Source organism: Pelodiscus sinensis, chromosome 31 (genome assembly GCF_049634645.1).
Source record: "Pelodiscus sinensis isolate JC-2024 chromosome 31, ASM4963464v1, whole genome shotgun sequence".
NCBI classification, from domain to species: Eukaryota; Metazoa; Chordata; order Testudines; family Trionychidae; genus Pelodiscus; species Pelodiscus sinensis.
In genome coordinates, this window is record NC_134741.1 from 14042649 (window position 1) to 14067609 (window position 24961).

General features: G+C 48.8%; 1 protein-coding gene across 7 annotated transcripts in view; it reads left to right on the forward strand.

Moving 5' to 3' along the window:
* The window catches only part of LOC102447553 (uncharacterized), a 30745-nt gene extending 7627 nt beyond the window's left edge, over window positions 1–23118 (forward strand). For 3 of the 7 annotated variants that reach the window (XM_075912375.1, XM_075912372.1, XM_014569401.3), the window contains 2 exons: window positions 6924–7037; window positions 15213–23117. In XM_075912375.1, coding sequence (XP_075768490.1) covers window positions 15224–16957 — 1734 coding nt within the window. In that variant the 5' untranslated portion in view covers window positions 6924–7037; window positions 15213–15223 and the 3' untranslated portion in view covers window positions 16958–23117. Of the gene's footprint in view, window positions 1–13; window positions 5247–6923; window positions 7038–15212 lie in introns of those variants that run through there. The other 4 variants (XM_075912376.1, XM_075912371.1, XR_012898200.1 and 1 more) reach the window with 3 other exon arrangements.
* The last annotated feature ends 1843 nt before the right edge of the window (window positions 23119–24961 follow it).

Below are 24961 nucleotides of genomic sequence, written 5' to 3' on the forward strand. Positions count from 1 at the left end.
TGTCCCCGGGGGTATCAGAACCTGGGTGGGCTCTGGAGCAGCTGGGTTGGGCTTGGTTCAGGGTCCATTATTGCCCCCTGCCTCCCAATGTCAGGAGTATCCATCCCAAAAATCATAGAATCATAGAGCTGGAAGGGACCTCAGAAGGTCATCAAGTCCAGCCCCCTGCCCAAGGCAGGACCAATCCCAACTAAATCAACTCAGCCAGGGCTTTGTCAAGCCGAGGCTTAAAAACCTCTAGGGATAGGAGTTTCCACCACCTCCCTAGGTAACCAATTCAAGTGCTTCATCACCCTCCTCGTGAAATAATTTTTCCTAATATCCAACCTAGACCTCCCTCACTGTAACTTGAGACCATTGCTCCTTGTTCTGCCATCCGTCCCTGTCTCCATCCTCTTTGGAACTTCCCTTCAGGAAGTTGAAGGCTGCTATCAAGTCCCCCTTCACTCTTCTCTTCTGCAGGCTAAACAAACCCAAATCCCTCAGTCTCCTTATAGGTCATTCACCCCCTAATCATTTTGGTCTCTCTCTGCTGAACCCGTTCCAATGTGTCCACATCCTTTTTATAGTTGGCGGCCCAGAACTTAGATGTGGCCTCACCAGAGCTGAATAAAGGGGAATAATCACTTATCTGAATCTCCTAGCAATGCTCCTCCTAATGCACCCTAATATGCCATTAGCCTTCTTGGCTACAAGGCACATTGTTGACTCATATTCAGCTTCTCATTCACTGTAATCCCCAGGTCCTTTTCTGCAGAACTGCTACTTAGCCAGTTGGTCCCCAGCCTATAACAAGGCTTGGGACTCTTCCATCCCAAGTGTAGGACTCTACACTTGTCCTTGTTGAACCTCATCACATTTCTTTTGGCTCAATCCTCTAATCTGTCCAGGTCACTTTGGACCCTATCCCTGCCCTCCAGCGTATCTACCTCTCCCCCTAGCTTAGTATCATCTGCAGACTTGCTGAGGGTACAATTCGTCCCCTTATCCAGGCCATTAATAAAGATGTTGAACAAACGGTCCCAGAACCAATCTTTGGGGCATTCCGCTAGAAACTGACCGCCAACCTGACATCGAGCCGTTGATCACTACTTATTGGGCCCAACAGTCTAGTGAGCTTTCTATCCATCTTATAGTCCGTTTATCCAATCCATATTCTCTTAACTTGCTAGAAAGAATATTGTGGGAGACGGTATCAAAAGCTTTGCTAATGTCAAGTTATATCACATCCACTGACTTTCCCATCTCCACAGAGCCAGGTACCTCATCATAGAAGCTAATCAGATTGGTCAGGCACGACTTACCCTTTGTGAATCCATGTTCACTATTCCTGATCACTTTGCCCTCTTCCATGTGCTTCAAAATGGATTCCTTGAGGATCCCCTCCATGATTTTTCTGGGGACTGAGGTAAGGTTGATTGGTCTGTAGTTCCTTGGATTGTCCTTCTTCCCCTTTTAAAAGATGGGTACAACATTTGCCTTTTTCCAGCCATCCAGGATCTCTCTCGATCTCCATACGTTTTCAAAGATAATGGCCAAAGGCTCCACAATGACATATACCAACTCCCTCAGTACCCTTGGATGCATTAAATCCAGGCCCATGGATTTGTGTATATTTAGCTTTTCTAAATAGTTCCTAACTTGTTCTTTCCCCACCAAGGGCCGTCCACCTTCTTCCCATACTGTGTTGCCTAGTGCATTTGTCTGGGAGCTGAGCATTGAGTACTTCAGCTTTTCCCACATCATCTGTCACTAGATTACCTCCTTCATCCAGTAAGGGCCCCACACTCTCTCTGATCACCCTTTTATTGCTAATATGCCTGTAGAAACCTTTCTTGTTCCCCATCACATTCCTTGCCAGCTGCAATTCCGATAACTCCCCTGCATTCTTGAGCCATATATTTATATTCTTCCCTAGTCATCTGTCCAAGTTTCCACTTCTTGTAAGCTTCTTTTTTGTGTTTAAGCTCACCAAAGACGTCCCTGGTATGCCAGTCTGGTCGCCTAACATATTTGCTTTTCTTGCTGCACATCGGGATGATTTTTTCCTGTGTCTTTAATCAGGCTTCTTTAAAATACTACCAGCTCTTCTGGACTCCTTTCCCCTTCATGTTTGCATTTCAGGGAATCCTGCCCATCAGTTCTGTGAGGGAGTCAAAGCCTGCTCTTCTGAAGTCCAGGGTGTGTATTTTACTACTTTCCTTTCTTCCTCTTGTCAGGATCCTGAAATCTACCATCTCATGATCACTGCTTCCCAGCTTGCCACCCACCTCTACTTCCCCCAGTAGTTCCTCCATTTGTGAGCAGCAGATAAAGCTGTGCATGGCCCCTGGTCGGTTTCTTCAGCACTTGTACCAATAAATTATCCCCAACATTCTCCAAAAACTTCCTGGATTGTCTGTGTACTGACATATTGGTCTCCCAACAGATGTCAGGGTAATTAAAGTTGCCCGCGAGAACCAGGGCCTACTATCTGTAATCTTCTCTCAGTTGTCCAAAGAAAGCTTCGTGTACCTCATCCACCTGATCCGAGGGTCTATAGCAGACACCAACCACAACATCACCCCTGGTGCTTCCACCTCTAAATTTAACCCATAGACTCTCAACAGTCTTTTCTCCCTCTTAAGTACTAGTGCTCCAAGCAATCATACTGCTCTCTTACATACAATGCAACTCCTCCTCCTTTTCTCCCCCGCCTGTTCTTCCTGAACAGTTTATTCCGTTCCATGACAGTGCTCCAGTCATGCGAGTCATCCCATCATGTCTCCGTTATTCCATTCAAATCATAGTTCTTCGACTGGGCCAGGGCTTCTAATTCTTCCTGTTTGTTTCCCAGGCTTCTCGCATTGGTGTCCAAACACCTTAGATAAACTAATTGATTGCCCTGCCTTTTCCATCCGAACCAGGGGTCCTCCTTTGTTGCTTTTCCTCCTTGTGATTCTTCCCAGCGTCTGACTTCCTCACTTACCAGCGAACCTGGTTTAAAGCCCTTCTCACTAGGTTTGCAAGCCTGCTCATGAAGATGCTCTTTCCCTTCTTGGTTAGGTGGATCCCATCTCTTCCTAATAATCCTTGTGCCCGGAACAGAGTCCCATGTTCGAAGAAACCGAATCCCTCTCTGCGACACCACCTACACAACCACGCATTTCCTTCCTCAGTTCAACAATCTCTACTTGGACCTTTTCCTTGAACCGGAAGAATGGACGAGAATATCACTTGTGCTTCAAATTCCTTGATCCTTCTTCCCAGTGCTACATAATCTGCTATGACCCAGTCTTGACCGTATCATTAGTTCCAACATGGAGAAGCAGGAAAGGGTAGCGATCCGAAGGTTTAATCACTCTCTGAAGACTCTCCATCACATCCTGAGTGCAAGCTCCCAGTAAGTAGCACACTTCTTGAGATAGCAGTTCTGGGTGGCAGATGGATGACTCAGTCCCTCTTAAGAGGGAGTCCCTGACCACCACCACCCATCTTCTGGGGGTTGTGTAACCCCCATCCCTAGGACTACGCATCCCATGCCTTCCGGTAGATGGTGTTCCCTTCTGATTTCTTTCCTGAGAAGTTCCTGCCAAAGCATTCTCCACCTTCGTGCCTATGGGGAGAGCCTGAAAACGGTTACTTACCTCCACAGGAACGGGGGATACCTGAGTTCGGTGCCGCTAGAGGTTCTCCTTCTAGAGGTTACATGCTGCCAGTTTTCTTCCTTGTCCTGTACTGCCCGGACTGGCTCTTCAGCCTGCTGTGCTTGCAGGATTACACGCTTCCTTCTATCGAGGAAGTCTTCATCCTCTCTGATAGCACATAGGGTTGATACTTGGGCTTCCAGTCCTCTAATTTTTTCTTCCAAAATGGTGCCCAGCTTGCACTTAGTGCAGATGAAATCCCTTTTTTCTTCTGAGAGGAAAACAAACATGGCACAGCATGTGAAGGTAACAACAACAGAGCTATCACCATCTATATCTGCCTTCCTTCTGAGAGATTCCTCAGTCGTTATTAAATGCTTCCTTGAAGGGCAGGAGTGTAGTGAAAAGATGTTGCAGAATAGTGAGTGTATCTCCCCCCGCCTTTCCCAACTCCCTCTCTAAACTCCCTGTTCTCAAGCTCACTCCCTGATAGCCCGTCCCCCTGACTAAGGCTCAACCAATGAGCAGAGGTTTCTAGATTTCAAAACCTGATTAGAAGCTCATGGCTTCCACCTGCCAGCCACAGCACACACTCCATGAGGAGGGAAGGCATGGGAAGGGGAAAAAAACTCCGCCAAACACAAGCTCAGCACACAGCAAGAAAAACACAAACCACACTGCAGACAGACCACTTCCCTTAAGGGTCCTGTATTAGCTTCCTCCTTTATCTGGAGAACTCCCTCTCCAAACTCCCTGTTAACAGCTCCTGTTCGCAAGCTCCCTGGCTCGTGTGTGAGAGACTGCCCCCTCAATGCCCCCTCCCACAGGAAGCAGATTGAGGGACATAACAATAGTTCTGCTCTTCTCACAGACAATGTCTTAATGTGCTTCCCCACTATCTTGCCCATGTTGTGCCTTAGCTGGAGGTGTCAGTGGAAGGTCCCAGGCAGGAATGGCAGGTACCAGAGTTGTGGGTCTGGGTCTGGCTGCTGTTAATGCCTGCAGGGTACCACTTGTGCCAGTGGGCTGAGCCCCTGGAAGGAGAGTGCAGTTCCCAGAGTCCTTCTTTGCCTATGGCTGATCTCTGTGACATGCTGGTTCCTGCCAGTGAGAGGGGCTGGGTGCTGGGGCTGAGGGAGGGTGGATGAGGCACTTCATGCTCCTCAAATGTTCTGTGGGGGGTAGCTCTGTAGTAGATAAATATGAGTAGAGCTCTCCTTACATTTTAGGCATGGACTGGTTTCCTTTAAAAAATCCAGCTTTATTCTCTCTGGGGCTCACTTGCCTCTGTGTGCAGTGGAGATAATCATATAATCTGTCTTGTCTTTTTAGAATACAATATCTTTGGGTAGGGATCTTTTTTTCCTATGCAAATGTCTGGCTTCAACCTCAAGAGACCTGTGTTCAGTTCTCTACCCTTGTCACAGACTTTCTATGTGACTTTGGTCAAATATCTTAGACTCTCTGTGTGTGGTTGCCTCTCTCTGCAATAGCTATTATAGTGTGTCCTTGTTTCACAGGGCTGGGGAAGGATACCTACACTTACGAGAGGTGATGCTCAGCTCCATATGAACACCTCGATAGCACAGTGGAATCTTGATTTACAACTGGAGTTCCCAGGTGCTGCTGGGAGTGATAATTTTGCTTTCCATAGTGGCTGCAGTGCCCTCTGAATTGCTGCTAGTGCCACCGAGTTTCGTTACAGCTGCTCAAGGGGGATCTTCCTGCAGCTCTGATGCCAGTGGCACTGGCAGGGCATGCGGCTTGCCCATGCAGCTCAGCTCAGGGTCGTCACTAAAGAAAGACCCAGGCTCCATTCAGAGGCTAAGTCACTCAGCTAGGTTTTATTGTGAAGGGAGCAGCTTACTAGAGTTCCAGCTCCTCAGCCACAGGAACAGTGAGACTTGTCCCACCCCAACAGTGGTACCAGATCAGTCAGCAACTAGAACGCTGCCCCTCAGCCAGCATAAACATGCCTCTCCTGTGACTTCTCTCATATATTGACACAAACAAGATGCAGGCTGCATTCCATGTGTTGCTACCTCCCTTAGCCTTCTGCCTGTTTATTTGAACAAAAACATCCATATCCATTATTCCCTCATCCCTTCTGATGTGTTCCTGAGCCATCTCTTAAGACTGTGTGTTTGCAGTTACTGCAGAGATTGGTGTGTTTACTGTCCTCATCGCTCAGGAATGTGCTTGCCTGGTTAGTTGGTACCCAGTGCTACCATTCTGCAAGGCCCAGCTTGTTCTAGTTAAAAAATGATGGGACATAATTAAACAAGATAATCATAGTCATCATATCAGAACATTCCCATTGACATGGCACACGACACATTTGCACAAGTTTCTTGCAGTTATGTAACCGTGGTAGCCCAATGATCTACACGGTCATATTTTAATTCTATATCATCATGAGGGGATTGTCCAAACACTAAATGATGGTCCAAGAAGGAGGAAGGCCAAAGCTGTGAGGAATGCGCTCACAAGATGCAAACATGTGAAGGGTAAATTCTGTGCAGTCCAAGGAGGGCACCAAATTGAAGGCCAGGCTTGCCACAAGCCTGTGTGGCGGGGAAGCCACACAAAGGCTGCTGCTGGCAAAGTAGAACTGAGGCTGCAGAGGGGGAACTGAGCAACAGCCACAAGCACTAGAGAAGCAGCACAGACCGGAACCACCATGACCGGCCGCAGGAATGGCAGCTGTTGTGGGCAGCTGGCAGGGCCCGCACAGGCAGTCGGGATTAGGAGTCAGGAGCGTAGGCAGAGCCTGAAGCAGCCAGCCAAGGGTTCACTTAGCTGCTTAGGCAACTTTTTTTGCCTCCTTCTGGCTCTAGTAGAGCATTTGAGCAAATGAGTGGGGCAAGCTCATCCCCCCTCCCCCCAACCAGGAGCATTATGGACAGAGCCATTAGGGAGCTAGAGATCTGCTAGGTCCTTTGTCTCCAAATCCTAGTGACCTGCCATTTGGCAGTTGCAATCTGAACTATACCTATGGTTCAAGCCTTCACTAGAACTCACCTTATGAGGGGTGTGTTCCTGACCTGCCCTGGGGGGATGTAACAGGCTATGAAGGAGACTGAGTTGTACCCTAAAGAGTGCAGCAAAGCGCTCAGCTCCCCTGGGCAATAAGCTGAGGTGGGTTTGTCATGGAATTTTGAACCACCCAGAGCCCAGTCTCTTCAAGGTGGGGAAGGAGCTTCTCTGAGTGCGCTACTCAGATCCTAGTTTTGGAAGCAGTAATGGCACAGACCTTAATGAACAAGATCAGCATTTTATTAATTGCTCCCCATGCAGGATTTCCAGTCTCCAAAGATCATGTGATTGCCTGGGTGGAGCAAGGGGAAGAGCTGTGGGTTCCAGATCTCCAAGTCTGTGAGGAAGGGGAAATCATCAGCAACACTCACGCAGGTGAGTAATCAGTTAAACTCATTCAGAATCCAGTTTCTGTCTCTTTATAGCAGGTGTCACTTGTGCTTCTTTGTCGAGTAGTGTCCCCGAGCGTGCTCCGCTCGAGGTGCTGGGCTCGTCTCGACACTGCAAAGCATTTTTTGGAGGATTTTTGGTAGCAGTAGCCCTACCGGACCGTGCATGCGCAACTGCTGCCTCGCACCGCTCAGCTTAGCGCGGAATGGTCTTGTCAGTTTCCTTTTAACCATCAGATGGAGTTAGGACGAGCTCCCCCTCCTGTCTGAGGAGATTAGCTTTAGAAATAGGGTTTTTCTCAGTTTACTGTTTATTAGAGTTAGCTTAGTTGTTTTCTTGGTAGTTTCAGTTCTATTTAAAAAAAAATTCTCATCATAGTTCAAGTTTTAAGTTTCAGTCAATAGATAAAGACTATGCCAGGATCACCTGGCTTTAAGAAATGCACCCAGTGCCAGGATGCCATGCTGGCATCGGATGGGCACTCGCGGTATAAAAAATACCTTGGACAGGGACATGTGCCTCTTCAGTGCAGTCACTGCACTAAGTTGACCGCCCATACCAGGCGGGACCGGGAGCTGAGGCTGAGGGTGCTTTTATTTAACAAAGCCCTTCAGATCTCTAAAAGGACTGAGCCGTCTTCCACTGCCTCAGGACAGTCTCCGCCCAGGACCTTTAACCCCTTTGAGAGGGGGAGTGTCGGAGACAGACTGGGCACTTCTGGCGTTCTGCCGACGCATCCCATTGACAGGATGGGCAAGGGCCGCAGCTCATCAGCCCCAAACTCTGCCCGCATCAAAAACCTGGTATCGGCACCTGTGAAAGGGCCGTGAGCTGACTCAGCACTGGCAACGGCTTCAACAGCCAGTTTGAAGATGGCAATGGCTGCCCTGGCACTGGCTTATCCAGCACATGCGCAGATGAGCGCAGTTGTGCCGGCACCCACAGCAGCGGTGCCTGCAACTGTACTTCCGCTTTCCTCAGTGCTGGAGGTGCCGACACTGGCATTGGCACCACAGGCAGGCACCATAATGCCACAGCCCTCAGTACCGACACTGCCTCCTCCAGTCCCTCAACTAACTACTCCTGTGGCACCTACTTCAACTGAGCTACAGCTAGCCTATGGAGACTGTTTCTTTACCACTCACCTCACTGCAGACAGCACCTTCTTCCCCTCTCAACTGCTCCATGCAGACCAAGGCACAACACAAGTCAAGACGGGTCTGAACACCATCGCTCACTCCAGACTGTGCTGTTTTTTCTCCTGGACCTTTGTCACCTACCTCATCATACACTGGCAGCCATCACTGCATTCCTCATTATAGATCAACAAGGGACCATTACTACAGGTCTCCTCATCACTCACCACCACGAAGATATTATCAAGCGCATTACTCTCGGTCTCCCTCCCGCTATTCCATGAGGTCTATTTCACCAAGGTCTTCAAGACCCTCAGGATATTCACATCGGTATGGAACACAAGAGGAGTATTCTCCGAGATGCTCACCGGGCTCATATCCTCACACATGGTATTATGACCGTTACTACCATGAAAGTCATTCCTCATCTGACAGGAGGTACCCGCATTCACGATCCCCGTGCCCCAGTAGACCGGTGTCTCTACGTCTTACATCATTAGAATCCCACCCTCTAACAGTTCCACCAATTCCTGCAGAGGACACTGCCTCGATCCAAACTCATGAAGAAGAGCAAGACAACCACACTCCAAATTAGGAACCTCAGAGCCCTAATTCACCTGCCCACCACTCATCTTTGTTGCCAGACGATGCAGTTTTCCCTGGAAATTTATCTCCAACTGAAGACCACAAGCAATTTCAAGAACTCTTTAAGAGGATTGCTCAATCTCAGAACATTCAAACTACGGATGTTCAACAAAAATGGCTTCCTTTACTTAAGAACTTGCAACCTTCCTAGAAATCAAAGTTGGCACATCCCTTTGATGATGCCATTTTGGAAATTGCCAACGACATCTGGCAAACTCTAGCTACATCCTTGCTGACCAGTAAACGATCGGATAAGAAATATTTCATAAGCCAGAAAGGTATGGAGTTCTTATTTGCTCACCCCCAGCCCAATTCCCTTGTCATGGATGTCGCACAACAAAGGTCCAAGACAGCACAGGCTAAAAATATCGCAAATGACAAGGAGGCCAAACACCTTGACCTCTTGGGCAGGAAAGTGTACTCTTCCGCCACTTCAGTGCTGAGAATGTGTAATTATGCAGCTCCCCTTGCAAATCACGATTTTGACAATTATTCAAAATTAGTTCTCCTTTTAGAACACTTACCGGACTCAAAGCGTCAATTTCTAAAGGTGGTAATACACAACAGCCCGAACAGCATTGCAGATCGCTCTTGACACTGCCAACTCAGCGGCGTGTGCCACAGCTATTGTCATAGTCATGCATCACGCTTCCTGGTTACATCAAGCTGCTGCCCCAAAAGATCTACTAAACAAGGTAGAAGACCTACCTTACCAAGGTAGAAGATCACCAGTCACTCTTTGCTCAGTCAACTGATCAGGTATTCCACCCAGGCAAGGATTCCAGCATGACTTTGTGAACACTAGTGACGTACACACCTCCCTGTAGACACAAGAAATACATGCCGTATAGCAAACAGAGGCCCTTCTCTTATGCAATACCTTGAGCCAGACCATATGAACAACAGAGGCCGAGACAGTGGCCGCAAAAGCAATGACAACAACCTAACAGAGCGCCCGTCCACCAGCAAGGTCGACAGCAGGTTTGACATGCTGATCGAGGGATTGTGTACCACCCCTTCGATGGAGGCTCCAGACAACATGCAAGGTTTATTCCATCATCGCCTGAGACCTTATCAACTCGGTTGGTCTCCTATAACCACCGACAGTTGGGTCCACTACATAGTTGCTTCAGGATACGTCATCCCTTTCAATTCCATTCCTCCTCCCTCCCCTCCCTTCCCTGTCCCTTTTTATAGGACCCTTCTCACGAGGCTCTTCTACAACAAGAGGTCTCTTGTTTGCTTACCATAGGAGCAGTGGAGAAGTTGCCAACTCAGTTTCATGAGAGAGGTTTTTACTCTTGTTACTTCCTCACCTAGAAGAAAACAGGGAGTTGAAGGCCTATCCTGGACCTACGACGGCTCAACCATCACCTGTGGAAACAATAGTTCAAGATGGTCATGTTAGCCTCTATCATCCCATCACTTGACAAAGGGGATTGGTTTGTGTCCCTCGATCTCCAGGACGCCTATTTTCATACAACAATACATCCTGCCCACAGGCAGTTCCTTTGGTTCGTAGTAGGAGCCAATTACCATTACCGAGTGTTACCTTTCGGACTTTCAGCAGCACCACGAGTTTTTTTCAACACCCTGGCAGTGGTTGTGGCTTACCTTCGTCACCTCGACATCATGATCTTTCCATATTTGGACGATTGCGTAATAAAGGCCCCCGCGCTAGATAAAGCTACATGGGCAGTTACTACTACTGTGCCGGTGTTCGAGACTCCCGGGCTAATAATCAACATTGAGAAGTTCTCCTTGACACTGACTTACGATCTAGAATTCAGTGGCACAAGACTCGATTCTCTGACCACAAGGGCCTACTTACTCATGAAGAGGTTCCAACTAATCCAGGGTTTGGTACATACTCTTTCAATTTCTCCCAGATCCCACATATTTACCTGTCTACAGCTGCTGAGCCATATGACAGCCACCACATGTGTGGTCCGGCATGCGAGACTCCACCTGTGCAGCCTTCAACATTGGCTGTTCACTGTTTACAAGCCCAGTACACATTGCACAAACAGGACAGTTCCTACTCAGCTGGGGAGCCCATTTGCAGCAGCATCAAGTTCAGGGTCTCTCGACGCCCCAAGAATCCTTGCAACACATAGGTTTCCTTGAGTTACGAGCAGTATTCAATGCTTGCAAACACTTTCTCCACATCATCCGAGGCCTTATGATCCAGATTCTCACGGACAACATATGCACGGTGTTTAGGCAAGGAGGCGCACGTTCACGCTTCCTCTGTGCAGAAGCGTTTGTGGAACTGGGCGAATCAGCAGGGTATTACCCTGACCGCATTGTACCTTCCCAGCAAGGACATTGTTATTGCTGATACCCTCAGCAGGCACTTTCTTCCTCAACATGAATGGGAGTTGCACAACAAAGTCGTTCACTACCTATTCTATCTCTGGGGCTTTCCTGTTATAGACCTTTTTGACACCCGTCACAACAGGAAGTGCCATCAGTATTGCCTACGGGTGGGCATCAGCATGAATTCCTTGGGGGATGCCTTCCTCCTCAACTGGAATCATCACCAACTGCTCTACGCCTTTCCTCCTCTCCTGCTCATTCCAAAGGTGCTGGAGAAAATAACATTGGAGGGGGAAACAGTAATTTTGATAGCACCCTTTTGGCCCCAGCAAATGTGGCTAACACAGTTGTCGAAAATGTCAGTGGCCCAGCCACGACGACTACTGAGGCTGTTCAATTTACTGTCTCAACAATGAGGTACAATGATCCACCTGCACATCGAGCGCATGCACCTGACTGCATGGCTCCTTGCTGGCTCCAAGAGCATGAGTTAATCTGTTCTTCTTCAAGTGGTCCCCGTGGGTGCTCCACTCAAGGTGACGGGTCCATCCCAGCACCGCTGGTCGGAGGCTTTTCAGTAGCCATGGTTGGCCGGGCCGCACATGCGCAGTTCCAATCACGTGTTGTTCGCGCCCTTTCTAACGTCGCGCAGTCCGGCCCCTTTCCAGTTCCTCTCAACTGTTCTCAGTTGCTGGCAGAGCTCCGTTCCTTCTCTTCACAGAGATGGCTGCTCCATAAAGAAAAGTTTTAAAAATTAGTTTTCAGCATAATAATTTCTTAGGTAGTTAGTTGGAAAAAAAATTCTCCTACGGTTTAGGTAGGTAGTTAGTTGTTTACTGTTCATTCAGTTATAGTTGTTTTTTTCTGTAAGACATTTCCTAGGACCCAATATGCCCAAATCACCAGGATTTAAGAAATGCTCCCAGTGCAAAGATGCTATGCCGGCGTCTGACAGCCATGCCGCATGTATTCGCTGCCTGGGGAAATCGCATGTCCCACAGAAGTGCATACATTGTTCAAAGTTAACAGCCAGAGCGTGCAGAAACAGGGACATGCGATTGAAATTAATACTCTTTGATAAGGCTTCAGATGCAGCCCCTTAGGATCCAGCTCCAGTACAGAAAAGTAGAGCGTCATCTCCTGGGGTGCTGGCCTCAAAAAAGAAAAAAGCTTCCCCTATCCATTCCTTATCCACCATTCCACGGTCCAGGCTGAGCTGAGACAAACGGCCAAACACTTCGGGGACTATTGGGCACCCACCTAGGGACGGGGCATGGGCTAGCCCCGGAGCACCTGCACCACTAGTATGCTCAGCGTCAGTTCTGGCACTGTCATCCGCATCGAAGGCGGGGCACAAAATGGCGGCATCCTCAGAATGGGAGCGATCGGCACCGCAGACGGCACCATTAAGATCCTTGCAACGCATACGTTTCCTTGAGTTACAAGCAGTATTCAATGCTTGCAAACACTTTCTCCACATCATCTGATACGGCACCGCTCTTGGAGCTGCAGGAATCACACAACTCGGCACCGAATATGTCACCAAGAAGCCCGAGTCAACTGGCACCGAGCCCCCTTAAGGCGGCGCCGGCGGCACCGAAAGATCGACATGGGGCAACAACGATGCAGGACCCTGGAGATCATCTTGGGAGAACTCCGGAGCCGGCACCTCACAAGACCCGAGAGACGGCACCGCCCTTGGCACCATGGCAGGACCGCCACGTTTCATCAGTGTCCGTACCGGCTCTGGCCCTGGGTTCTCCTCCTTCATCCACTTCACATTCACCAATACTAGTGACAGATGATAATGACCATCCTCCTGCTGAGGCTACTCATAACGTTACTTCAGTCCCCACAAAAGTGGCTAGGAAATCAGCACTGAGAATATCTTCGCTGTCTCCATCGCCAGTATTTTCACCAGCACCCTCTCCATCACCTCTCCTCCATTACTTGCCGCACGGCAGATCTCAATCCGGGATTGAGCTTCGGTACCGGCACAGTCCTCCATCACCAAGATGGTACTCGAGATCCCATCATACTCATGTCTACAGACATGGTCCACCTCACCACCAGACCTTACCTCATAGGTCTCAGTCTCCCACATGCTCCCTGCCTAGATCCTATCGGAGCAGACACGACAGTTCTTATTCCTCTAGAAGATCATCACCGGGGTATTCCGATTACCTGTTATGGGTCTTACTGCACTCCCTATAGCCATGGCACATCACGCTCATGTTCTCATTTGTGCTGCTGCCACTTATCCTCTAGCAGACAGCACTCATCACCTGTCTATTCACAGCAGAGGGCCCCTTCTCCGGGACCAACTCCTAACATCCCATCGCTCCCACCACAATTATCTGAGCCAGAAGAGGGATGGATTACGGACACTGAGGAGCAGCCACAAGATCTTCCACTGGCTGACCTTTCTTCATCATCCCCCGATGAGGCCGTCTTCATAGGGGACACCTCACCCCCCGATGATATGCACGAGTTCCAAGACCTGTTTAAAAGGGTTGCAGAATCACCGGACGTTCAGTTGTCAGCAATCCAAACTAAGCCATACAAGCTGTTAAAGAATTTCCACCCTAGGCAACAGTCCAGAGTCACTTTGCTTATTGACAAAGCAATTCTGGAGTCAGCCTCAGAGATTTGGCATACTCCAGTTTCGACCACACCAACATCTAAAAGAGTAGAAAAGAGGTACTTCGTTCCATCGAAGGGATCAGAATTCCTCTTCAGCCACCCCCAGCCAAACTCACTGGTAGTGGATGCAGCCCTGCAAAGAGCTAAGAACCCATAGGTGAAAAGCATGGGAGTAGATAAGGATGCCAAGAAGCTTGACATCTTTGGCAGAAAAGTCTATTCATCTTCCACACTGCTCCTCCGCATTGCGAACTATGCAGCACTGTTGTCCAACGACAGACATGGCACACAGCGTTTCTGAAACCGACAAAAACATCATTACAAGCAATCATACAGGAAGGTTACATGTGCTCAAGGGCGGGCCTTCTGATTGCTATGGACGTTGCAGATATTGTGGCCCGCTCTGTAGCAACTGCTGTGTCTATGAGAAGGGTTTCATGGCTAGCACCAGCAGGGACACCTAGGGATCTACAGGCCAAAGTGGAAGATCTCCCCTTTGATAAGCTCAAGTTGTTTGCAGAGAAAATATATGAGGTCCCCCACACAGGCAAAGACTCGCAAACAACATTACGCACACTCGGGATGTATGTTCCCCCATTCCGACGCAGAAAATATTTTACATATCAACAACGATATGATTTCCAGTTTAATAGGCAGCAGAACCATCCTTTTGATCAGGTGCACGCACCCCAAACAGAGGCCGCAGCGCAGATGCCCCCAGCCACCTCATCCAACTAATTCATCAACATGTAAGCAGCAAGTTTGATTTCTTTGTCGAGGGCATGCACATACCAATCGTAAACACTGTTGCCACCAAACCCATTTTTCACCATCCTCTACGGCCCTATTACCACCAATGGACTGAAATAACATCCAACAAATGGGTATTGGAGATTGTAAGGAAAGGTTTCACCATCCCCTTCATTTCCCTTCCTACCACCACATCATCAACCCCGTCTCTCTTCAGGGACCAATCTCATGACACGCTCCTACAGCAAGAAGTCTACCGCCTACTTGCTATTGGGGCAATATAGAGGGTCCCAAATGAGATCAGAAGAAGAGGGTTTTATTTGCAGTACTTCCTAATGCAAAAGAAAACAGGCAGTTGGAGGCCCATCCTCGGTCTTCGTGGTCTGAATTGTTACCTTCGAAAACTGCACAAGGTGAGTAACTCTCTCATTTTCATCAAGTCTAACTGTGACCGTTCAGTGTGTCTTCAACTCCAGTCAGAGCATTGTGGGTGGGGGAAGGCTGGATTCTTTCCTATGTGGAAGGGTTGTGAAGAAGGATGATGAACTCAGCTCATGATTATTCAACCATTATTTGAGTGTGTTTCCTTTTTCTGTTCCTCTTTCAAAGTTTTCCTTTCAGTTCATCATAGAGAATAACTCCTGTCTGGATTCTTTCTCTATCCCAGCAGGTGATGGGATGGTGAATGAGAACAGTCTTCAGCAGGAAGGATCAGAGCGAATGGCTCCAAGTGGGATGTTATTAGGAAGATCTAAAGGCCATGTTTTGCAGAGTCTTGAGCAGGGAGAGACCTGTGAGAGTCAGCATAGCCCAGAAATGCAGCAGGGAAACCATCCAGGAGAAGGACAGGGTAAATCCAGTCATAGAAGCATAGGGAAGAAAAGAAACAAAATCGTTCAACGGAAAATCTCCCATCAACAGTCACCCTGCACTTGCAGTGACTGTGCAACTCTTATTGAACATGAAAGAACCCACACAGGAGAGAAGCCCTTCAAATGCTCTGACTGTGGGAAAAGCTTCAGTAAGAGTTCAGCCCTTGTTAGACATAAGAGAACCCACACAGGGGAGAAACCCTTCACCTGTTCTGACTGTGGGAAAAGCTACAGTTGCAGCTCACACCTTGTTAGACACAGGAGAACCCACACAGGAGAGAAACCCTTCAGCTGCTTCAACTGCGGGAAAAGCTTCAGGGAGAGCTCAGCCCTTGTTACCCATTGGAGAACCCACACAGGGGAGAAACCCTTCACCTGCTCTGACTGTGGGAAAAGCTACAGTTGTAGCTCACACCTTGTTACCCATAGAAGAACCCACACAGGGGAGAAACCCTTCAGCTGCTCTGACTGTGGGAAAAGCTTCAAGGAGAGCTCAGCCCTTGTTACCCATAGGAGAACCCACACAGGGGAGAAACCCTTTACCTGCTCTGAGTGTGGGAAAACCTTCAGTAAGAGTTCAAACCTTGTGAAACACAGGAGGACGCACACCGGAGAGAAACCTTTCAACTGCTATGACTGTGGGAAAAGCTACAGTTGTAGCTCACACCTTGTTATTCATAGGAGAACTCACACAGGAGAGAAACCTTTTAGCTGCTCTGATTGCGGGAAAAGCTTCAGGGAGAGTTCAGCCCTTGTTACCCATAGGAGAACGCACACAGGGGAGAAACCCTTTACCTGCTCTGTGTGTGGGAAAACCTTCAGTAAGAGTTCAAACCTTGTGAAACACAGGAGGACGCACACTGGAGAGAAGCCTTTCAACTGCTATATCTGTGGGAAGAACTACAGTTGCAACTCATACCTTCTTATCCATTGGAGAACCCACACAGGGGAGAAACCCTTCAGCTGCTCCGACTGTGGGAAAAGCTTCAGAGGGAGCTCAGATCTTGTTACCCATAAGAGAACTCACACAGGGGAGAAACCCTTCAACTGCTCTGACTGTGGGAAAAGCTTCTATCAAAGATCACAACTTGTTACCCATAGGAGAACTCACACGGGGGAGAAACCCTTCAGCTGCTCTGACTGTGGGAAAAGCTTCCATCAGAGATCACATTTACTTAACCATAGGAGAACCCACACAGGGGAGAAACCCTTCAGCTGCTTGGACTGTGGGAAAAGCTTCAGGGAGAGCTCAGATCTTGTTACCCATAGGAGAACCCACACAGGGGAGAAACCCTTCACCTGCTCTGAGTGTGGGAAAAGTTTCAGTAAGAGTTCAAACCTTGTTATCCATTGGAGAACCCACACAGGGGAGAAACCTTTCAGCTGCTCTGACTGTGGAAAAAGCTACAGTTGCAACTCATACCTTGTTACCCATAGGAGAACCCACACAGGAGAGAAACCCTTCATCTGCTCTCACTGCGGGAAAAGCTGCAGTCAGTGCTTCTGCCTTACTAACCATCAGGTAATACATAGAAAATAGCTACCCCATAACAGCTCTGATTGCAGAAAAGGCTTCATAAACCAGTGCAACTTTGTTAAACATAAAAGAATCCACAGAAGAGAGAAACTATTCAGCTGCTCTGACTGTAGGAAAAACTTCAGTTAGAGCTGAAATCTTGTTAGAGATTGGAGAACCCACAGAGGAGAAACCCTATAACCTGAGTTCCTTTTAAGCTGTGTGGTCATGCCACAGCCTATTCAAGGCCATGTGAGCTCATAGGGCTTGAGGAGGGGGGAAATATCTCAACCCTGGCTGAGACCTGCTGTGGCCAGAGGCCTATCCCTCAGCCCCAAAGCTGCCATGGCAAGGAGCGGTGTCTCTTTTAGGGATGTTAAATATTGGTTAATTGAATAGTTGATTAACCTCATGAATTGTTATCCATTAGTCAACTAGTCTAGTCCCCATCTGTGGGGCTGGCAGCTAGCATACTCTGGCCCCACTCCCAGGGAGCCTCTTGCCACCTCATACTGCTGACTCTGTATCAGAGACAGCAGTCGGGATGCCAGGTTAGAGCTGGTTCATGAGGGGGAGCCAGTTTAAAAACTCGTGGACCAACTCCCTACCACCCTGCACTGCTACCTCTGAGACAGAGGCAGCAATCCCTGTCCAGTGGGGGGGGGGGGGTGGTGGTGTCTGAGCTCCCAGACAGCGCAAGCCAGAACTGAGCTGGGCTGCCTATCCGCCTAACTCCTAATACCCTTTAAATTCAGAGCTGCAGCAGGGGTAGGTCCCAGACTCAGTTCAAGCCAGGAGTGAGCTGGGCTGCTGGCCAGCCTGCTAAAAAAATTTGCTGGCAAGGAGCAGGGAGTAAATGCATATGGTCTGTAGAATTAACCTATAAGCTTTTGCTTATTGGTTAATCGACTATACTATTACACTCCTAGTCTCTTCCCCATCCCCTTTCACAATAGCATCTGAGCTGGGGGAGAGAGCTTGCGGAAATCTCTCTGGGATGTAGCCTTTCAGTGGTCTACATGTCTATCCCCTCCATCTTTGAAATCACACCCCCAGCTGGAACCCTTTACCAGTGTTCCCGCTAAGAATTTTGTCTCATGCACCAGTATTGATATCATGTGTGCTTGTTTGGATCTCACACACGTATTTTTTTATACACACACTCTCGCTCTCTCTCTTAAAACTAGCTGGTTTGGCACCCAGTCTCACTCCCACCAAGCCTTGCTCCCACCATTCCTGCATCTATGGGCTCCCCTACCCCGTAACCTCATCCTGTGCACCCTTTATCTCCAATCCTGCATTGTGCCCTCTTTGCCCATACTTCTGGACAGGGTCCTCTTCATCCTAAACTCTTCACTTTCCTCCCCGTCTAATCCAAAGTGTAGTAATCTGTAAAGCATAAAAAAATGAGTGCATCATCCCTCACCATTGACTCTCTAAAGCTCATTCTGCAGTTGCCATTAAGTGCGTCTAGGTGTGAAATACATATCACAAGTATCACCAGCTCTCCTGATCTTGGCATGAGTCTGGCAATATTTGGCATTTTATGAACTTATAAGCTGCTGGATACTGAAAGCTGGGAAATAAGGTTAATTCTCTTTACTGACTCAGGGGAAAAAAAGGCAAAAGTGCCCAAAATGTAACCTTGTCAGGGCACAAGCAGAGGGGTGTGTTCATGCCCCTCCCCCATATGCCATTGTCCTCAGGATGGGAGAGTGTCCTTAAAACAGGCAGATCTCTAACTAAGGGCAAGCTGAGAAGTAAGGATGTTGAAACAGCTACCTGGTTAAACAGTAGCATTCAAATCAGTTAACTGTTTCAACTCAAGTCCTGCTGTCTAGCCCCACCCATGGCTGTGGGGTCCATCAGTGGTCAGGGTCTTGCTGCCTGGCCCCGCTGTGGCTGTGGCTTCCCTGGCCCTTGCCACTGGTATTAATTGGCAAGGCCTGGTTAACCAGTTAACACCCCTACCTAGAAGCCTGACACTCCAACTACACTGATTACCCCTCCAATTAATTCTCCCCAACCCAAGAAGTACCTATTATACCAGGCAGGAGATAATATAAAGGCCTTCTTAGTGAATTTTCAAAGGGCCTGCCTGGGGTACAACTCCCCAAAGTCGAGTACATGATGGAGCTCAGGCCACAATTCAGTTGACCCTTAGCAGACATGGCAGCTGAAATGCCTGGGGAAAACATGAATAATTACGAACTTTTTAAGTAAGAGGCCACAATTAGGATGGGGCTCATCATTGAACATGCCCATCACCATTTGGTCCTGCCTAGAGCAGGGGGCTGGACTTGATGACCTTCTGAGGTCTCTTCCAGTTCTATGATTCTATGATTTCAGAGCCCTAAAAGGGAAACCAGATGTGGCATTACCCTAACATGCTTATCAGATTTTTAAATCACTGGGACACATAGATATCAGGAGCAAATATTAAGACTATGGAAGAGACAACTCTCCTGATGAAAATGGAACAGTTCCTGGAGGGTCTTCCTAAAGATCTCCAAAGATACATCCAAGATGGGAAGCCCAACACCATAACAAAGGTGGGAAGAACCAGAGCCAGGTGACTGATGGTGATGGAGGGAAAAGAATCCTGACAAGCATTTGAGGGTGTACCAGAAGGGGCACCCATGGAGAACCACCACCAGGGACAAGCCAAGGGAGGCAACAGCCACTCTCTCATCACACAACCTCATTCTCTAGCAATCCACCTTGCTCCAGTGACAAGCCAGCTGGGCGATATTTTAAACATAATGAGTTGAGGCACATGAAAGCTGACTGCCCCAAGAGCACCACCAAAGTGCAATTCATTGCACTGGGGTCAAACCAAGAGGCCTCAAGCCCAGATGTCTCCTGGATACCCTCAGAGCAAAGGGAAACTGAGTGTGAGTGAGAAGAAGGTTATTGCCTGGAGAGACACTGGAGCACAGGTGTCTGCAATCCACCAGTCCCTAATGGACCCTGAACTCATCAACCCAGAGTCTAAAGTAATTGTTCAACTTTTGAATCCAGACTCTTTTGACCTGCCTACATCCACGTTGCCTGTTACATACAAGGGCTGTCAGGAACTTGGATTATCCCTTTCCTATGCTGGTGGGAGAGCACTTAGCTAACTATCTGAGACAAGCTTAGAAGGTGACAGTGGTTACCCGCAGCAGAGTTAAGCAGGCCTCCAGGCCTAGCCCCATCCTTGAACCATTTACAGGGGTCCAATCTATATCTCCTAATACCCCAGAGCCAGAAACAGAGATGGAGATGGTAGAGCCAGATCCCAGACTGGTATCTATAACAGCAGCAGTAGATCCACTGACAGACCTGACCAGAAAAAAAGCAACCAAATGCAATAAAGTGGACTAGGAAGTGTCAGGAAGCTTTCAAGTAGCTTAAGACTGCTATTATGTCTGATGCTGTCCTATAGGCCCCAGACTATGACAAACCTTTCTTTGTCACTATGGATGTGTCAGTACGTAGTATGCGGGCAGTTTTGATGCAAGCAGGTCCAGATCAATTCCACCCTATTTTGTTTTTCATTAAAAAACTCTCCGAGAGGGTAAGCCACTTGTCTGTCTCCGAGAAGGAAGGCTACACTATTGTATATGCAATTAGAGAAGCTATGATCATATATTTGGGGATGACACTTTCATCTGCAGACTGACCATTCTGCTCTGAAGTGGCTTCACACACTCAAACAGACTAACAAGAAACTCCTTTAGTGGAGTTTGGCTCTCCAAGACCTTGACTTTGACATACAAATCTCAGGAGCTTCTAACAAAGTGGTTGATGCACTCTCCTATGAAAGTTTTCCAGCCTAAGCCAGTTAAAACTCTCCTTTTAAGTCACTGTATTTCATGCATGCAGGGGATCTTGTTTCATTCTTTGTGTATTCACTAGTGAATTTAGTGTGTGAATTTAGTGTGTGAAAACATTTTGTTTTCTCCTAAACCTCCAGAAAAGAAATCACAGCCAACATGGACCAACCAGTCCAGCACTATTTGTGATTTGAGAGGTGTGTGATAGAGAGGAGTGCTAGCCTTTTCTCAACATCCCAGCATTCTGTAACCAAAGGGTTAAACTAGAAAGTGTTGACAGGAAGCCTGAAGAACCAATAAAAAGAAAATATTGACATTTGAATTGGAAGAGATACCTGCTTGCTGTTTTACTTTGTGTGCGTTTTAAGCCAGGAGCTGGGGGAACAAAGTAAATTGAACCAGGCAAAATTGCCAAAGAATATGGGGCATGGAAATAGACTTTGGACTTTGGAAATGGACTTTGGAGCATGGGCATGTGAGTAGATAGGAAATGTGATCAGGTTATTTTCTTTGTTTTGTTGTATAGTTAAACTTCTGTGTGCTAAGTCCATGTCTTTCCCCGAAACACACACAGGGTATGTCTACACTACCCCCCTAGTTCAAACTAGGGGGGTAGTGTAGACCTACCCACAGACTGTAACCTTAAGCTGAATCCCAGGAATGAATTTCTGTTTTTAATTTGTTCTTTTCTCAGTTGCGTTAAAACATCTAGCAATCAAGTATGCTTTATCAAGTATATCATTTTGTTTTGTTAATAAAATCACCTTTTTTAAGGCAAAGATTTGATTCTTGTTTCCTGGACGGTAATAGGTCTGTATATCCATGCCTAAGACTGAAAGTTCATCTAGCAGAAATTACAGGATTCCTTTTTTTTCCTGCCCCCCAAGGTCTCTTGTGGTAGAAGAGTGTGGGGTACCCCTCTGGAAGAAGTTCCAAATGCTTCATCCTGGGTTCAAGAAAAAAGGGATTTTCACTTGGTGGTGGCAGCCTATCTCCCAAGGCCAGGGAATCTGTGGCTTTGGGGAGCTTTTAAGCAGAAGCCTATAGAGGGAAGATATTTTATATCTTGCGGGCCCTCATCTTCTGCACTCAAAGTGTGAGAGGAGGGAACAGCCCTGACACCATCACTGGAGATTTTTAAGAGGAGATTAGATAATCACATATCAGGGATGGTGTAGATGGTGCTTGGTCCTGTCATGAGAGCAGTTCTGTGATTCTGTGGCTGCATACAGCTCAAAGCAAATGCCATTTTTAAAACAAATTAAGGGAAAATGAGAAAGGTTAAAAGAAAACTCGTAACCCTGCTCTGTGGCATGGGGACATCACAAACCACCTATGAAACATGGATCTGTTCCTTGCATGTCCCAGACAACCCCCCCCCCCCCCCACTGCTCAGCTCTGCTGTGGGTCAGACAATTCCTCTGGTGATGACCATAAGCCTTCAGGTGCTAGGTGACAGAACCTTCCTTCCCAGTGTCAGCCCTCCCCCCTCACATCAGGGTAATGATCCCCTCCCAGTGGGTGCAGGAGTAAGAGAAGGTGCAAGTGCCAAGGGATTCTGGGGGTGAAGCAGAAGGGCAGACACCTGCAGGGGAGGGGAGACGCAGGGCAGGTGTGTAGAGGGAAGTGTTAGAAGAGGGGATGAGAAGGGGTGGCTCATATGATCAGAGTGGGGCTACTGGAGGTGTGGGCACAAGAGAGAGAGAAGGGCTGGTGTAGGGCAGCAGGTTGCAGGAGAGCTGAGGGCAGTGAGAAGGGCAGGAGTCAGGACAGCAGAGGAGGGTGAGGAGTTGGGAGGCAGCAGGCACCAGGAGAGCTGATGGAACAAGGGGAGGAGACATGGCAGCAGAGAGAAAAGGTAAAGGTTTAAAAATATTTATTAATAACTTGGGTGCAACAGCGGCACATCAAAATAAGCCACATGAACTCAGTACTGGTGCACAACACAAAATTAATTTTGCTCATGCGAGGAAACTCTTAGGCTATGTCTACACTGGCAGGTTCTTGCGCAAGACCATCTTGTGCAAGAACACGTCCACACTGCCATGTGCAAGCTGTGCTTTTGCACAAGAGCATCTATGGCAGTGTGGACGCTCTCTTGCCCAAGAAAGTGCTGATGGCCATTTTAGCCATAAGGCTTTCTTGCACAAGAAATTCACGTTGCCTGTCCACACTGGCCTCTTGAGCAAGGGGCCAAAAGGGCTTATTCCTCAGCAGGAGCATCATAGTTTTTGTGCAAGAAGCCCTGATTTCATACACGAGAACATCAGTGTACTTGTGCAAGAACACATGGCCAGTGTAGAGAGGAAGCAAGTTTTGGCGCAAGATCGCGCCAGTGTAGACACAAGGGGAGGGAGGGGGGAGGGAGTCAGGGGCAGGGAATCAGTGCTGGCTCAGCATGTCTGCATGGTTTAGGGGAAGGTGCAGGGAAATTGAGCTCAGCTGGGTTGCAGAGTGGGGTGGTCTGGGGAGCTGGGCTGGGCTGGGCTGCAGGGTGGGGGTGTGTGTGGAGCTCAGAGCTCAGTTTGGATGCAGGAGGAGGGAGGTGCCGGGAACTGGGGTTAGACTCAAGGGGAAGGAAGGGCAGGGAATCGGCACTTGGCTCTGTAATTTTCGGGGCTTGGGGGAGGTGCAGGGAAACGGGGTTCAGCTGTGCTGTGGGGGAGGCATGTAGGGAACCAGTGCAGGGCTCAAGCTGGGCTGAGGTGGATGAGGGAAGGCATATGGAACAGACAGGCAGCTCAGCTGGGCTGTGAGGAGCTGCAGGGAACTGATGCTGCACTCCCTTGGATTGTGGGGGATGGTTTTGGGGGAGGTGCAGGGAACCAGCGGGGGTTGTTAGCTCAGTTGGGTTGCAGGGGATAGAGGTGCAAAGAAGCCTAGTGGGTAGGGGGGAACCAGGAGCCCTGAAATGACCTCCCCTGGTCCAAAAATCCCTCATCTGGGACCGGTCAGGTCCAGAGGGTGCCAGATCAGGGAGGTCCAACTCCTACCCAAGTCCCCTCCTTACACCCTCCTTCGCAGCCAGACACCATACCTCCAATCTGCTCCTGCTCCCTCCCCCTAGCCAGCCTGCTTCTGCACCCTACCTACCACTCAGACCTTGCCCCCTTCCGCCCCCCACCTCCCTCCCAGATCCTCCACCTCATCCCTATCCCGCTCCTTGGCAGCCCTGCCATCCACCCTGGCACCATACCTCCAATCTGCTCCTGCTCCCTCCCCTACATCCAGCCTGCTTGTGCACCCTACCTACCACTCAGACCTTGCCCCCTTCCGCCCCCCACCTCCCTCCCAGATCCTCCACCTCATCCCTATCCCGCTCCTTGGCAGCCCTGCCATCCACCCTAGCACCATACCTCCAATCTGCTCCTGCTCCCTCCCCTACATCCAGCCTGCTTCTGCACCCTACCTACCACTCAGACCTTGCCCCCTTCCGCCCCCCACCTCCCTCCCAGATCCTCCACCTCATCCCTATCCCGCTTCTTGGCAGCCCTGCCATCCACCCTAGCACCTAACACCACCCTATCCCTGGCCCCAGCACCCTGCCTCACACCCCAGGACTCAGCACCACCCTGGCCCCAGCACACTGCCATCCACACTAGTACTCAGCAGCACCCTGTTCCTTGTCCCAGCACCCTGCCAGTCACCCTAATGCCCAGCAGGACCATGTCCCTGACTCCAGCACCCTGCCACCTGCCTGCCCCTGCACCTTGCCCGAGCACCACGCCGCCTGAACCAGCATCCTTCCGCCCTCGCCCCAGCCCCAGCACTAACTTTCACTCTGTCCCCTGTCCCCACCAGCACATTTGGGACCATATTAGTGAGGCTTATTGGTGCTGGGTTTTTTGGAGGGTTGTGGGTTTGTTTGTTTTTTGCATCTCACTTGTGTGGCTCCAACTGACTTTTCTGTGGGTCAGTGACCCTTGACTCAAAACAGGTTCCTCACCCCTCTCATAAAGACAATGCTAAAACCTTTTGAGTTTGACATAATATTTTATTTAAAAATGAAGCGTGGTCAACAAGCCCTGATCTCACTGCAGCATCATAACACTCCTGCACCACCTGACCCCAAATCTGAGCCTATCATACCCCCCGTCCTGAGCCTCTTATATCCCCAAACACCTGCATGCCCACATCCTCAGTCTTCTGCCACAACACTCCTGTACCATCCACACACCACAGATCTGTGTCCTGAGCCCATCATACTCAC